At 27.7% G+C, this 12,918-nt stretch overlaps 1 protein-coding gene across 2 annotated transcripts in view; it reads left to right on the top strand.

Annotated features, from left to right (window-relative positions):
* The first annotated feature begins 30 nt into the window (after positions 1–30).
* Positions 31–12,918, top strand: part of NFAT (nuclear factor of activated T cells 3) — a 31,774-nt gene continuing 18,886 nt past the window's right edge. For both annotated transcript variants that reach the window (XM_089171688.1, XM_015324854.2), the window contains exon 1: positions 31–553. In XM_089171688.1, the coding sequence (XP_089027814.1) occupies positions 478–553 (76 nt within the window). In that variant the 5' untranslated portion in view covers positions 31–477. The remainder of the gene's footprint in view (positions 554–12,918) is intronic.

Genomic DNA, 12,918 nt, shown 5'->3' with positions numbered 1-12,918 from the left:
GTCTACGTTATTGCGAGTCAATGAAGAAACATGTGCGATTATCTGTCGGTAAGGTAGGATTACAAACACGTAGATTATTTTTGATATTCATGATCATACTTTAGAATAGATAGAAAATTCAAACAAATGACTTCTTTTTTTTATCCTATAACATATTATTAGATGCAAATTGAACAATGTTAAAAATAATTGTCAATTGTACTTTTCAAAAGATCAATTATCGACAAAACTAAAGTAAACATTTACGGATTCACATTCATAGGTCAGAAAAATGGGGGGCTCGAACGTTTCCTAAAACGTTACTGGCTGACGTCACAAATGGTGGAATGGCTGAAAGCCAAAGGCTAAACGAAACGACGGGGTAGAGGCTTTGAGATGCGAGAGAAGGTAGAGGGCAAATGGCTGCCGCCGCGGGTGAATAATAATGCGTAGACGCGAGAGTAGGAGCGAGAAAAATTGCGTTTAAGCTAGTGTACGATGTTGGTGAAGGGCCGCTTATGGGATAGGAAAAACCGGAGGCATTATGGGAAGAACAGCACCAAAGCCGCGGCCGGTAAGTCGTTGCTTTTTGGCTAATGAGAGAGAGAGAGAAAATCTACAAAATGGTTCGGCCGGCGCACGACGAGATAGCCCTGCTGCGTACCTTGCTCTTACCAGTTCGTTTTCCATCCTTTATCGAACAAAACATGGCCGAATGCCATCACCATCCGATGATCGAACTAAGCTCATACTTTTGTCTATGACCGATGTCGAAATACTTTCGACTGTTGTTATCACGATAATATCTAAGAAGAATATGAAGAATTGTCAAAAGGAATGCAAAGAAATATGCGAAAGGAACACAAAGTTTTCAAATGAAAGAGCTATTCGAACGGGCGCTGCGGGGAAAGGTTGAGGAAGATAGAAGAAAGAGCGAGAGAGATGGACGAAAGAATAATCGAATAGACATGAAATAATAACAACGTATGAGAGAGATAAACGATCGCAGCCTTGTGACGTTACGTTGTTATGTGCACTCGTAAATATTATGCTTTTTTTTTTTTTTTGTTTTACTCTTCTATTCTAAATGAATGATATTTGGTAGGCTATCTATATTTTGAAAATGAATTGTGTGCTATCTTTGGGTGCGTGCCAACCTATCTATCGCGTCACGCGCATTTTTACGATCACGCGCGCGCGCGCACACACCATTTTTAGTTGTATATTTACAATTAAATTATAAATGCGTATTCATTAATTCGCTATTCGATTAAAAGGTTATATTTATTTACGAGGAAAATGTAAATAACAGTTAGCAAATACATATATAAACGTATACATGTATGATGAATACATTGGGTTTTCTTTGATTTGATATGTTTGTTTTGAAAAAGAAAAAGAAAACAATACGATGACATATTTTCTCTCTCTCTATCTCTCTCTCTCTTTTGATTATTATTTTTGAGGTTATGTTAACCAACTACATTGAATAATATTACGACGTAAACGATGTTTCATTTATATACGACAATATTATGTAGGTTATGTATCCTCTTACTTTTCTGTCTATTCGCATCTGCGCATGCGCACCCATACATTCACACGTCATGTAAAAAGCGAGCAAACACGTGATTATCGACGGATTTGAACTTCGCTCCCTTCCCTCGATTAGTGGTATTGTTGACGCTTTCAAGCTATAATTATTATCAATGCAATCATGTTGCATTTATATTATTTTTATTTTCTGTATATTAAAAAAAAAAAAAACCAAAAGTTCTATCTTATGGAATAAGCATTTAATATTTGTTTTCATACAGACAATATTTCATTTGATTAAATGTTATGTTTTTCTTGTTCTGTTTGAAAGAAGTAACATTGTTAGTTGAAAACCTCAGGAATATTAAAAAAAAAAAACAACAACAACTTTTGTCATTTTAATTATTCATTTATTTTTATTTTAAAACTAGTCAATGATTGAATTTAGGAAAGTTGAATACTGTTTTTAATGTAGGGAAAGATACAAAATTATAAAAAAAAATATACCAGTTTTTGGAATGATATGAATTGGATCTATGAATATTGAAAGGAAAGTTTTGTATTTTTTTTTTTTTTTTTTATATTTATTTTAACAGACTAGATTATCTGTTAAAGATAATAATGTTAAATTTTGTTAAGATATTTGTATAAACATTTACACATGAAGATTTGGATCTGACCAAAGAGAGACTAGGATCGCTGAGGTCAGACGACGTTTCAACTTGCGTGTTGGCGAAACCGTGAAAGTGCATTCTTGGCATGCTATGATAAGAATAGATTAAGAAGGTGGGGTGGGGATGAGATAACAAATAGAAGAGTAATGTGTGCGCCGGCGCTCCTCTCCCTCTCTTTTACTCTTTCATTCCCTCCCCCTGGTACCCCTGTAGCCCTGCAACATGGGCTGCCTGCCACGTGCGACACATTGTAGAACGTGTTGGATCGCCTTACATCGGTCCGATAGGCGATCCTATATGTACATACATATATATATACATATATGTATACATACGTTGTCATGACGATAAAGACGCCGATCGATGTTTTTAACCTGATAGAAACGGCGACACATCAAGTTGATTTTTTTCTTCGAACTCTTTCTTTGGTGGATATTTCGATTTTTCACTTATTTCCTTATTTTCTTCCATGATGATTTAACACTAGTATATATACCTATTTCTACTACACCAGTCAAAATGACTTTTGAAACTTCCAGTCTTTATTTACTCGTAAAAAAATAACAAAAAATGTTTAACAGTAATAATGTTAATAGATGAATCGATTTTATAGACATTTGTAAATAACAAAACGCTTAATTATTTACAGAAATCAAATGTTACATGAAGTAGACATTTTGAATTAAAATGGCGTCAACAACCAGTCAAAATAATTGGTCTGGTATAATTTAGTGTTTAATAATAATTATTTGTAAATTTAAATTCTCGTTTTTAAAAGTAATATTTTAGAGAGAGAAAAAGAAAAGAAAGATCATTGTAAAAAAAAATCTATTGTAAATAACAATATGGATCATCTGTACCGTTGTATAAAGTACTTATGTTTCTGATAAAAATTCGAGTGGTCAAATGAAGTACTTGCATTATTGCAAACTTTTATCTATGAGAACTAAATCGGTAAAGCTTCTTCATTCGTGTCATCTTGAACGACAATTACGTTTGTAATAAATTTGCTATGTCGTTCGGTCGTGGATAGAAAATTTGAGTTTGAAGGATGACGGTGATGTTGCTGGTCGGGTGTTGAGGCAATTCAAGGCCTTTGCAATATAGACTCAATCATCACCAATCTAAGACGAATCTTAACAAGTTAGATCGTATAAGTTACCTTCGCAACAACTCTCTCAATGCTTTCTATGAATTCTATGAATGAATTTCTATAATCCTATCTGCGTTAGATCTTTTGCTATCTTCAGAGAGTATCTTCTAAGTGCGTCATTCCAAGAGAGTCCTTTTTTTTACATTTATATTTATATTTATATATATATATATATATATATATATAAGAACATATATATTTATTTATGCATATATAACGTCGTAAGAATTTCAACGACAAAAAAACAGCACGACGAGATGATGATGATGATGATGATGATGATGAAAACCAGTTTAAGTCCGTTTTGTCCTCGAAACAAAATTTGCTTGTCCTTTATTTCTCTCTTTCTTTTTTTTCTTTTTTTTATTTTTATTTTTCTTTTTTTTTTTTGTTCGTTTGTTTGTTTGCATGATGCATTTTAATCGATTTTGTTTTTGACTATAGTTATATCGTATAAAACGTAGGGAATATATAGGTATCCTTCTGTCAAATTGTATTCACTGAAAGATTGGGCAATCGTACGAATATTCAACATTTTCGATGTTGTTATTACGGAAATAGTATGCGCCATTTTCTATTCACATAAATAACATAACGGTGTTTAATTTACACTTCATCCATTCACAAACACCATTCAAAACATTTGATACTATGTAAACATCGGAGAAATATTAGCAATTTATAATCGTTTTTTTTTTTTAACCTTTTTTAAATCATACATTTATGAGCATTTAAAGATCATTTAAATGCTTATGAAAGATAAATCCAAGAGACCTTGGTCTATATTTAATTTTGCATTACTAATCGCGATTTAATACAAAAATTTCGTTGATGTTCATATTATTATTATTATTGAAAAGGATAATGATGATAACAACGACAACGACGACGGAGAAGAAGAAGAAGAAGAAGAAGAAGAAGAGATTCTGGCCTAACATGTTTCTGAAATCATAATATACGCGTATTAATATTTTACGTAATACTGAACGTAACGTGAACAATTCTAACAATAATCAGTTTGTTTATTTCGTTATTGGCGATAAATCGTTTCATAGAATGTGATTACGATTGAAATTACATATACACCAATTTATTTTGATAACTGCAATGACCAACCATGATCTGTCAGGTTGTATTATATTTGAAATATCTAACATCGATATTTAAATGACGAATTTTCAAGTTCAACTCGTTAGAGGATTATCAAATTTATCGAATATATATATATATATATATATTTGTCGTAATTAAGCGTCGTTGATATCAACAAACAAACAAAAACAAAAAAAACAAAACGAATTAAAATTCTTTTAGGTAGAAGATATTACGAAATTTGCTTTTAAGTATACCTGTGTGTTAGGTCGATAAACGTTAATTTATTGTTGGTGATGTCTCAATATCACGTGTTACACCAGTGACTAGAGAATCTAGTAGAATGACGTCAGAAAAATTTTGCTCTCTTTTCCCCTCTTCTTCTTCTTCTTCTTCTTCTTCTTCACTTCCCAGTCGACCAATTCTTTTTATTTTATTTTATTTTATTTTTTATTTATTTTTTTTTTTTCGAATAAAACATCCAGATAGAATAAATTAAGCTTGATCATCATTGTTAACACGTACGCAAATCTCTCTCTGTTTTTTTTTTATTCCTTTTTTTTGTTGTCTTCACAAATCATCTCATTGCGAATAGTTTTTTATATTCATAAAACATAACTATTCATCGCCGCACCACCGGTTTGAGTTTGAGATAACTGATTGTGAGTGAGTGAGTGAACAAGGTGTACTACACCTGATCACAGAACACTGCGTAGTCTCTTTGAAATTGCTTATTGTTTTTTTTTTTTTTTTTTTTTTTTTTGAGGTCATCGAGGTAATCTGATTTATTTACGAAACAGTTATTTTTAACGAGTACATTTCTGTTTATGCGTTCATCTGCTGCACATATAATAATACGTTGAGTGCAAACGTAATAATATTAATAATTTCATTGCTAATAATTGATATTATCAATGTTTACTTACTTTTACCTATTATTTTGTCCTTGTTTTCTCTTTTTTTTTTCTTTTTCTTTTTATTGCGAGTCAACCTTGCATATATGTGGATAAAACATCTGTTCATCTCGATCGATAACTAATTAACATCAAACTCGTCCAACAGTCTATGAAAGATATTACCTCGTTATTATTGTAAGTGTTGATGATCAGTGTTTTTTTTTTTTTTTTTTTTTATATAAAAAGATAACTTAGTGAAAGAGATTATGAAAATATTACGATGACAAAGTTTATTTTAAATTATTCCGAGATAACAATATGTTTCTTTCACAAGTTTTTAATTTTTTGTTTTGTTTTGTTTTTGTTTTTTTTTTTTTTTTGATGTCTAGTCAAATTAAAAATTAATATTTATTTTTCTAAAGTATTGCAATCGTTGATCGATATTTAATGGTTTATAGTTTCTAACTGATGAATCAAGTGAAAAAACAATAACAAAGTTCATCTTTTTCATAGTATTTATTTGTATAATTTGTTGTCAGTAGTTTAATTTTGATAATTATTTTCAAAATGTAAATAAATTAGGATAATGCATATTGTATAATAGATTTAAATTATTATATATGTGGTATTATATGTATTATATATGGTAATAATATGAAAATATTATTTTTTTTTATATATATATATATATTTTATATATTTTTTTCCAAAATTTGTTACTATATGATAGTAATATGAAAATATGGTATTATATTTATTTTATATTAAAGGGTGCCCCGCCACGTGTTGCTGTGGCTCACAATCAGTCCGATACACACGTCTTTAAGTCGACAAATTACCTAATATTGCAATTATAAATTGAGATATAAACTATCCTATCTTTCAAGTTGGATGAAACTGCACACGGTGTGTAAAATTTGATTGAAATCGGTTCAGTAGTTTAGGAATTCATTGCGGACAAACAACGTGACACGTAATTTATATATATTAAGATGGTAATAATAAGAAAATATGGTATTATATTTATTATATATGATAATAATATAAAAAATATTAATTTTTTATATGTATATATTTGTATAAACAATACATATAAACTGAAGTTTTTTGAAATTGTTAAATGTAACACACATTCATTCGTTTTCTTTACTCTGCTGTAAATATATTTTATTAAGTTAGCACGTGACCTGCCAAGTCGGATGTTAAGCTGTATTTACTACTATTTGTTATTGATTTAACCGATAACCTGTGTAATCGCATAAGTTCATAAGATTTTTGAGAAAAGAAAGGATGCGAAGAGAAGAGAAATAACTATGAAAACATTTCATCGTTTCCAACCTAACCTTAAAATTGTTTAATAAGCTACATTTTAAATACAAGCAATAATATTCGAATTATTCAATCGCTTTTTTTTTCATATTCGAACGAATTGAAATATTTGTTATGATTGATAAATGAGAAAAGATGAATGTATGAATGAATGAATGAAAGAATGAATGAATGAATGAATGAAAAATTAACATGTTATCCGTAATGAGGGATTTCTGTTGTTTGAATCTTCGATAAAAATACTTTGTTCTTTTTTCTTTTTTATTTTTTTTTTGTATTTATTAACGTTTGTTATAAATACGATTATTTATAACTGCGCATTAATATTTAACGTTATTTTAAATATTTATACTCAATTACTATTATTTTCGTTGTATATGCAATTTGAATGTTTCATTAGTTTAAAATATTCAAGTTAAATTAAAATCAAATTATTCTTAGATTTTTCTAATGTTCACTTTATTTGTTATTTAATATAAATATAAAAATAATCTATCCAAGTAAGCATAATAATAATGGTTCTCAAAGTGTCATGGGGTTTTTTCTTTTTTTTTCACAAGATGATATTATCACATTATCATAATTTTATTTCTAGTTTTATACAATTTGATATAATAAAATAAGATTTGAAATTTTGTGAATTTAATTCTAATCATTATCTCTTGTTTATCGTTATGATTAATTCTTTGCAAAATTCGTTACGAATAAAACTCCTTTTATTTATTTATTTATTTATTTATTTTAAATCAATCCTTCGATAAGAATAAAAACTTATTTTTTTTTTTTTTTTTTTTTTTTTTACGTAGAAAGTAGAAGAAGACATTTGAGAACCACTGCATTAGAATAGTATTTACACACAAGAGAGGTATATTTATATTTTGATATTAAATACTAAAATGTCGAATATTTTTAGTTATTTATCTAAAGCAGTTTTAAATGATAATTTAAGTCTATATTACACTTGAAAGAGTACAACAACAACAACAAAATTAAAAAAAAAAACCAATGTTGCAACCATTTTGAAAAAAGGAAACAATACTTTGAATAAACAATAGATATACATAAATATTTAGATATAATAATGGACGGCCTATGTAATTAGAAAATTTCTATAGGACGATAGAGAATTAGAAGTTTCTCGATTAATCGTTTGAAACGTTGATGGTGGCTTATCATCAATGACTTCTGTAGTTGTAAGAATCATGGTAGATAGGAGGCCGTCTACCCACCGATAAAGTCTTTAGTTGTGTCCAAGAAAATGTGATTTCTCTTGTCTTGGAATAGTGGAGCTCAACGACCGATCGATCACTTTTGATATCAATCGTGAATTTCTTTTCAACATTTGAAATAAACTTTTCATTGTACTTCTACTTGATCTAAATAATTTCAAAATATTATTTAAAATTATGCACTTTATTTTTTTGAGCTATAAAACAGATCTTTTTTACAGGTCATTTGGTATAAACTTATATATTCATGTATATAATACGTAAAAATCGATAGATGCTTTTATTTGTCAATATGTGATTGATAAATTTTTATGTAGTATCACACAACGTTTGATAAATAGTTTTAAATATATATTTTTCTATCGATAAAATACAAAATATATATATCAGACGTATTTATTTCAAATTATTAATAGAAATTTAGAGTTGGAAAAAAAAAATATATATATATATATATATAATATAACATTAGTATTATATAATATAATATTTATTAATATATATATAATTTTAATATTATAATTTATATAATATATAAAATAATAATATATAATATTAATTAATTATTATATATTTATATATATAAAGTATCAAGTATATAAGAAATTATTATAGTATGTAATATAGAAAAAATACAAACAAAACTGATATAAATCCAAATAAGCTCTTAAGTTATTTATGGCTTATTAGTTATCAACTGATAACAATAGTTACCGATAAACTGTTGTATATTATGAAATGAGCTTATAAGTTTGTATATTTGTTCATAGGTACATCTAAAAATAATAATCGGTAATTCCTAAATTACAACATAATTTATTACCATTGATTTATACTTAAAACGTACAATTATACAAAATGTACAGAATTTTGTTTTAACAATCACCCATACAAATTTAGACAACTCATTATTATTTTATTTGAAAGTATTTATGAATCATAGATCAGATTAAATATAACCAAACATATTTGGTTGAATATAAGTTAATATTGGAAGAAAATGAAACTTAGTTTCGTGACAAATAAATGTGACCTGTGTTATCTTTATCTCTATCTTTCTCATTTACTTTTAAATACGTTATTTACGCGTTAAATCTGAAGAGATTACTATTTCAAGGATATACCATGAGTTTATCTCTTCCATTTTGTACTTTAAATCAAATTTATAATCATTCTTATTGCTTGATGAATTAATAAATAATAAAATTCGTTTCGAATAAATATAATATAAAAAGGTACGTAATTAAAAAGGGAATTCCCCGGTCTATAACAGGTTAACGTTTTAATGGCCGCACGTTTACGCATAACGTCGTTAGAGGTCGGTAATTTGTTTTGGAAAAATTAATTTAGACAAATTTTATTAACATAAAAAAACAATAATTTAACAACAATTTTATATAATTTTAAATATATTATTATTACTATTATTAACTGGTATTAGAAACTCAGAAGTTCATTGCCACAAATACCAAATCCCGCCATTATTCCCATCCCTGAGCGCGATCCTTCCATTCGCGGTTTTCATATCCTACTTCTTTCACAGATCCCTTCTAATATTATCCTCCAATCTACGTCTCGATCTAGCTAATGGTCTTTTCCCGTTTCATTTTAAATATATACAAAATTATAAATAAATAAAACGTCCAGTAATGGTTGGTTCCAGTTATCACATACATGTTGTATGAGCGGCCATTAAAGTGTTAATATTATAAACGAATTCGTTGGACATGATTTCAATTGAAATCTATTTGAAAAATAAAACACAAACCAACAAATAACGAGAAATAATTGTTAGATGTAAGACAACGTGGTGTCGTATGAATACCAAATAATAGTTATATGTCGTAGAACTCGATGATAAATAAGCACGACGGGTCATCGTACGATGGCGAGAAACGAGATTTACGTTTAACGATCCGTACGAGGAGACTCGCGATCTTTCTATTGTTGATACTTTTGCGAGAAAGAGAGATATATATATATATATATATATATATATATATATATATATATATATATATATATATATAATAAGACAGAATGGAAAAGAAATACGAGATTATTTATTTCGTTTATATTTATATATATATATATATATATATATATATATATATATATATATATATATATATATATTAAGTACAAAGATTTGTACCTTTACCTTTAAAACAATACATTTGACGTATTTTCACGTCTTGTTCGGTTAACACTAGATTATGGAAGTAATAAAGTAAGGAGTAGGGATCCTGTAGGAGAGGACTCATGTGCCATTGGCTGAAAATTTTGGGGCTGAAAATTACATGGCGCATCCCTCTTATAGGATCCCTAGTAAGGAGTAATATCTCTGTATAAGTGTCCGTCGAAATCGAACCAATTGAGGTGGCGCCACAGTAGCTTGAGAGTAAATTTGAAAGGAAGCAACAAATATTATTAGAGTAGGATTAAGAAATAAACAATTACAATACATTTACAATTGCTACATTCATACCATACCAAGTGTCTACACCAGCGCCATTTTGGAAGGTTTTTCAACTGTTATTGATAGAAAACGCTGGACACTTTTTTTTACATTTTCTCCCATAAAAGAGATGTTACTCCTTACTTTTACCCACCATACACTAGATATACCACCATTTTTAGTATACCGTTTTCTACCACACTAATCAAAATGATTTATTTGAATTATTAGTGGATAAACATATTGTGACACTGCATTTTTATCTTATAGAATTTTATTAATTAATTAATTAATATATAGAATTAAATATATATATATATATATTGAATTTTATTAATTAATTAATTATTTTTGTTTCATCAATGGTTTCACGTTCTTCTTCCGTTTCACGATTTTCAAATCATCCTGCCTGATTCTAAAGAAGTTTTCACTTAAAAAAAAAAAAACACTTAATTATTTACAGAACTCAAATGTTACATAAAATAGAAATTTTCAATGAAAATAATTAGTCTGTTATATCTAATGTTAACAGAGTCAAATTTTCTAAATAAATTGATTCAATTTCAAATCATAGTTAAAATTGATAACTTTCAATATAACTTTAATAACCTAATTGGGATAAAAAAATCTTGATTGATTGATGGTCAAAAATATGTGAATGATTGTGTAAAAAAAAAAACGTGACAAGAGAGAGAGAGAAAAAAAAGAGAAAAGATAAGGTAAAACTCGAGATCATTTTCTGATTACGTCGATATTATTTTTTATTTCATTTTTTTTTTCATGTCAATTTCTCGTAAACGCATCTATTTTCATTAAATTTGTTCCTTTTTTTTTTTTTTTTTTTTCTATTCTTTACTATAATGCGTCGTTATTCCCCGTTGAATTTTTTTGTTGTTATTGTTGTTCTTTTCAATCTTTATCTTTCTTTTTACCTTAATACTTATTTCTTTCTCTCTTTTATTAATTTACGTTCTATAAAGATCATTTATAACATCTTATCATATTATCTCCCTTTTTTTCTTTTCTATCATTATTATAATTATCTTTTCATATCTATTACGAAACCCACACATGTAAATGTATATATATCTATATATCTATTATAGTTATTTCTCGTTTAACCATTTTTCTCATCTGTTTAAATATTTATATATCTAATTATGTTTCGGTGTATTTTTTATTTACAATACTTTGGGATATATTCATTTTTTGTTGGTACAGGTAACCCTTTCCTATCTCTGTAAATTTAATTCAATAAGAAATAGTATAATAATAATAATAATAATAATGAAATAATTACATTAGAATGAACAAATTCAAATTAAAGTGTTATAATCTTAATTTCGATTTATTAAGAATATTATTCACGTTACACACCATGCGCGAACTTTAGAAATGTCATATAAACAACATTGAATAAAAGTATAATGTTATAATCTTAATTTCGATTTATTAAGAATATTATTCACGTTACACACATGCGCGAACTTTAGAAATGTCATATAAACAACATTGAATAAAAGTATTTTGACAGACGTCAACGTACCAGTCTGAAGGTGAATTTCGAAGAGGACGGTACTCCGATCATATACACAGTGTTTCTAAATTACAATACGCATTCTTTTCGATTATTAAACAATTATCTTATTATTCTAATACACTTTCATTATTTTTCAGATTTTTTTTTTTCAACGCATATACATTTGTTTAAACAATACATACCTATTAACGTACTTTGAGTAGGTAATAATTTTAATACAATTATTTGTTATATATAGTATATGTATATACTATATACTATATACTATCGTACTATACACTATACACTATATATACTACTATACTATACTATACTATGTAGTATAGTATATAAACATATACTATATATACATATACATATACTACATCCATATATATCTATATATATATATATACATATTCGTCTATCTTATTATTAGTCATTAGTCATAATCTTCTCAATAAACATCTATTCATCCATTTCTCAATTTTAACGGTTCCCAAGGTTACTTCTGTAGTAGCAAAATTGTCTATTAATATACATGGAGGATATATACTCTAATCATCATCATTCAATTTTATACTTGTCTAAAATCCAGTAAACACATATCCCGGTTGGAGAACCGCTGCTTTATTTAATAGAAAACAAAACAATAAAATATAATACGTTTTTCATATCACTTTAATAGTTTGTTTTTTTTGTTTTTTTTTTTTGTCGCTATGAAGAAGATAGATAAGACGTACGATAAAACAATTCAAACGATCACATTATTTAGTGCGTCAAGAGTAAACGTTACCCAAGCAACAACAGCAACAACAGCAGCAGCAGCATCTGGTCTAATTGCTCTAATCGCTTCTAACGATCGGATTGCAGGATTAATCATTGGATTCAGTCTCAGAACACTTATAAGAAAGAACGCTACGTAATATTGTCTTGGTCAAGTTTCATTCGAGGAACTTCGATTTGTTGATCACGATGCCTTGTGTGATTTCCTTCGTTTTTTAGATTTTCTTTCCTTGTCTCTTCCTTTGATGATTATTCAAAACACGATGA

The sequence above is a fragment of the Polistes dominula genome, unplaced genomic scaffold (genome assembly GCF_049000335.1).
Source record: "Polistes dominula isolate Pdom_NZ unplaced genomic scaffold, Pdom_raw_medaka contig_28, whole genome shotgun sequence".
NCBI classification, from domain to species: domain Eukaryota; kingdom Metazoa; phylum Arthropoda; class Insecta; order Hymenoptera; family Vespidae; genus Polistes; species Polistes dominula.
The sequence above is the reverse complement of the archived record's forward strand: the minus strand, read 5'-3'. Positions and strand labels throughout refer to the sequence as shown.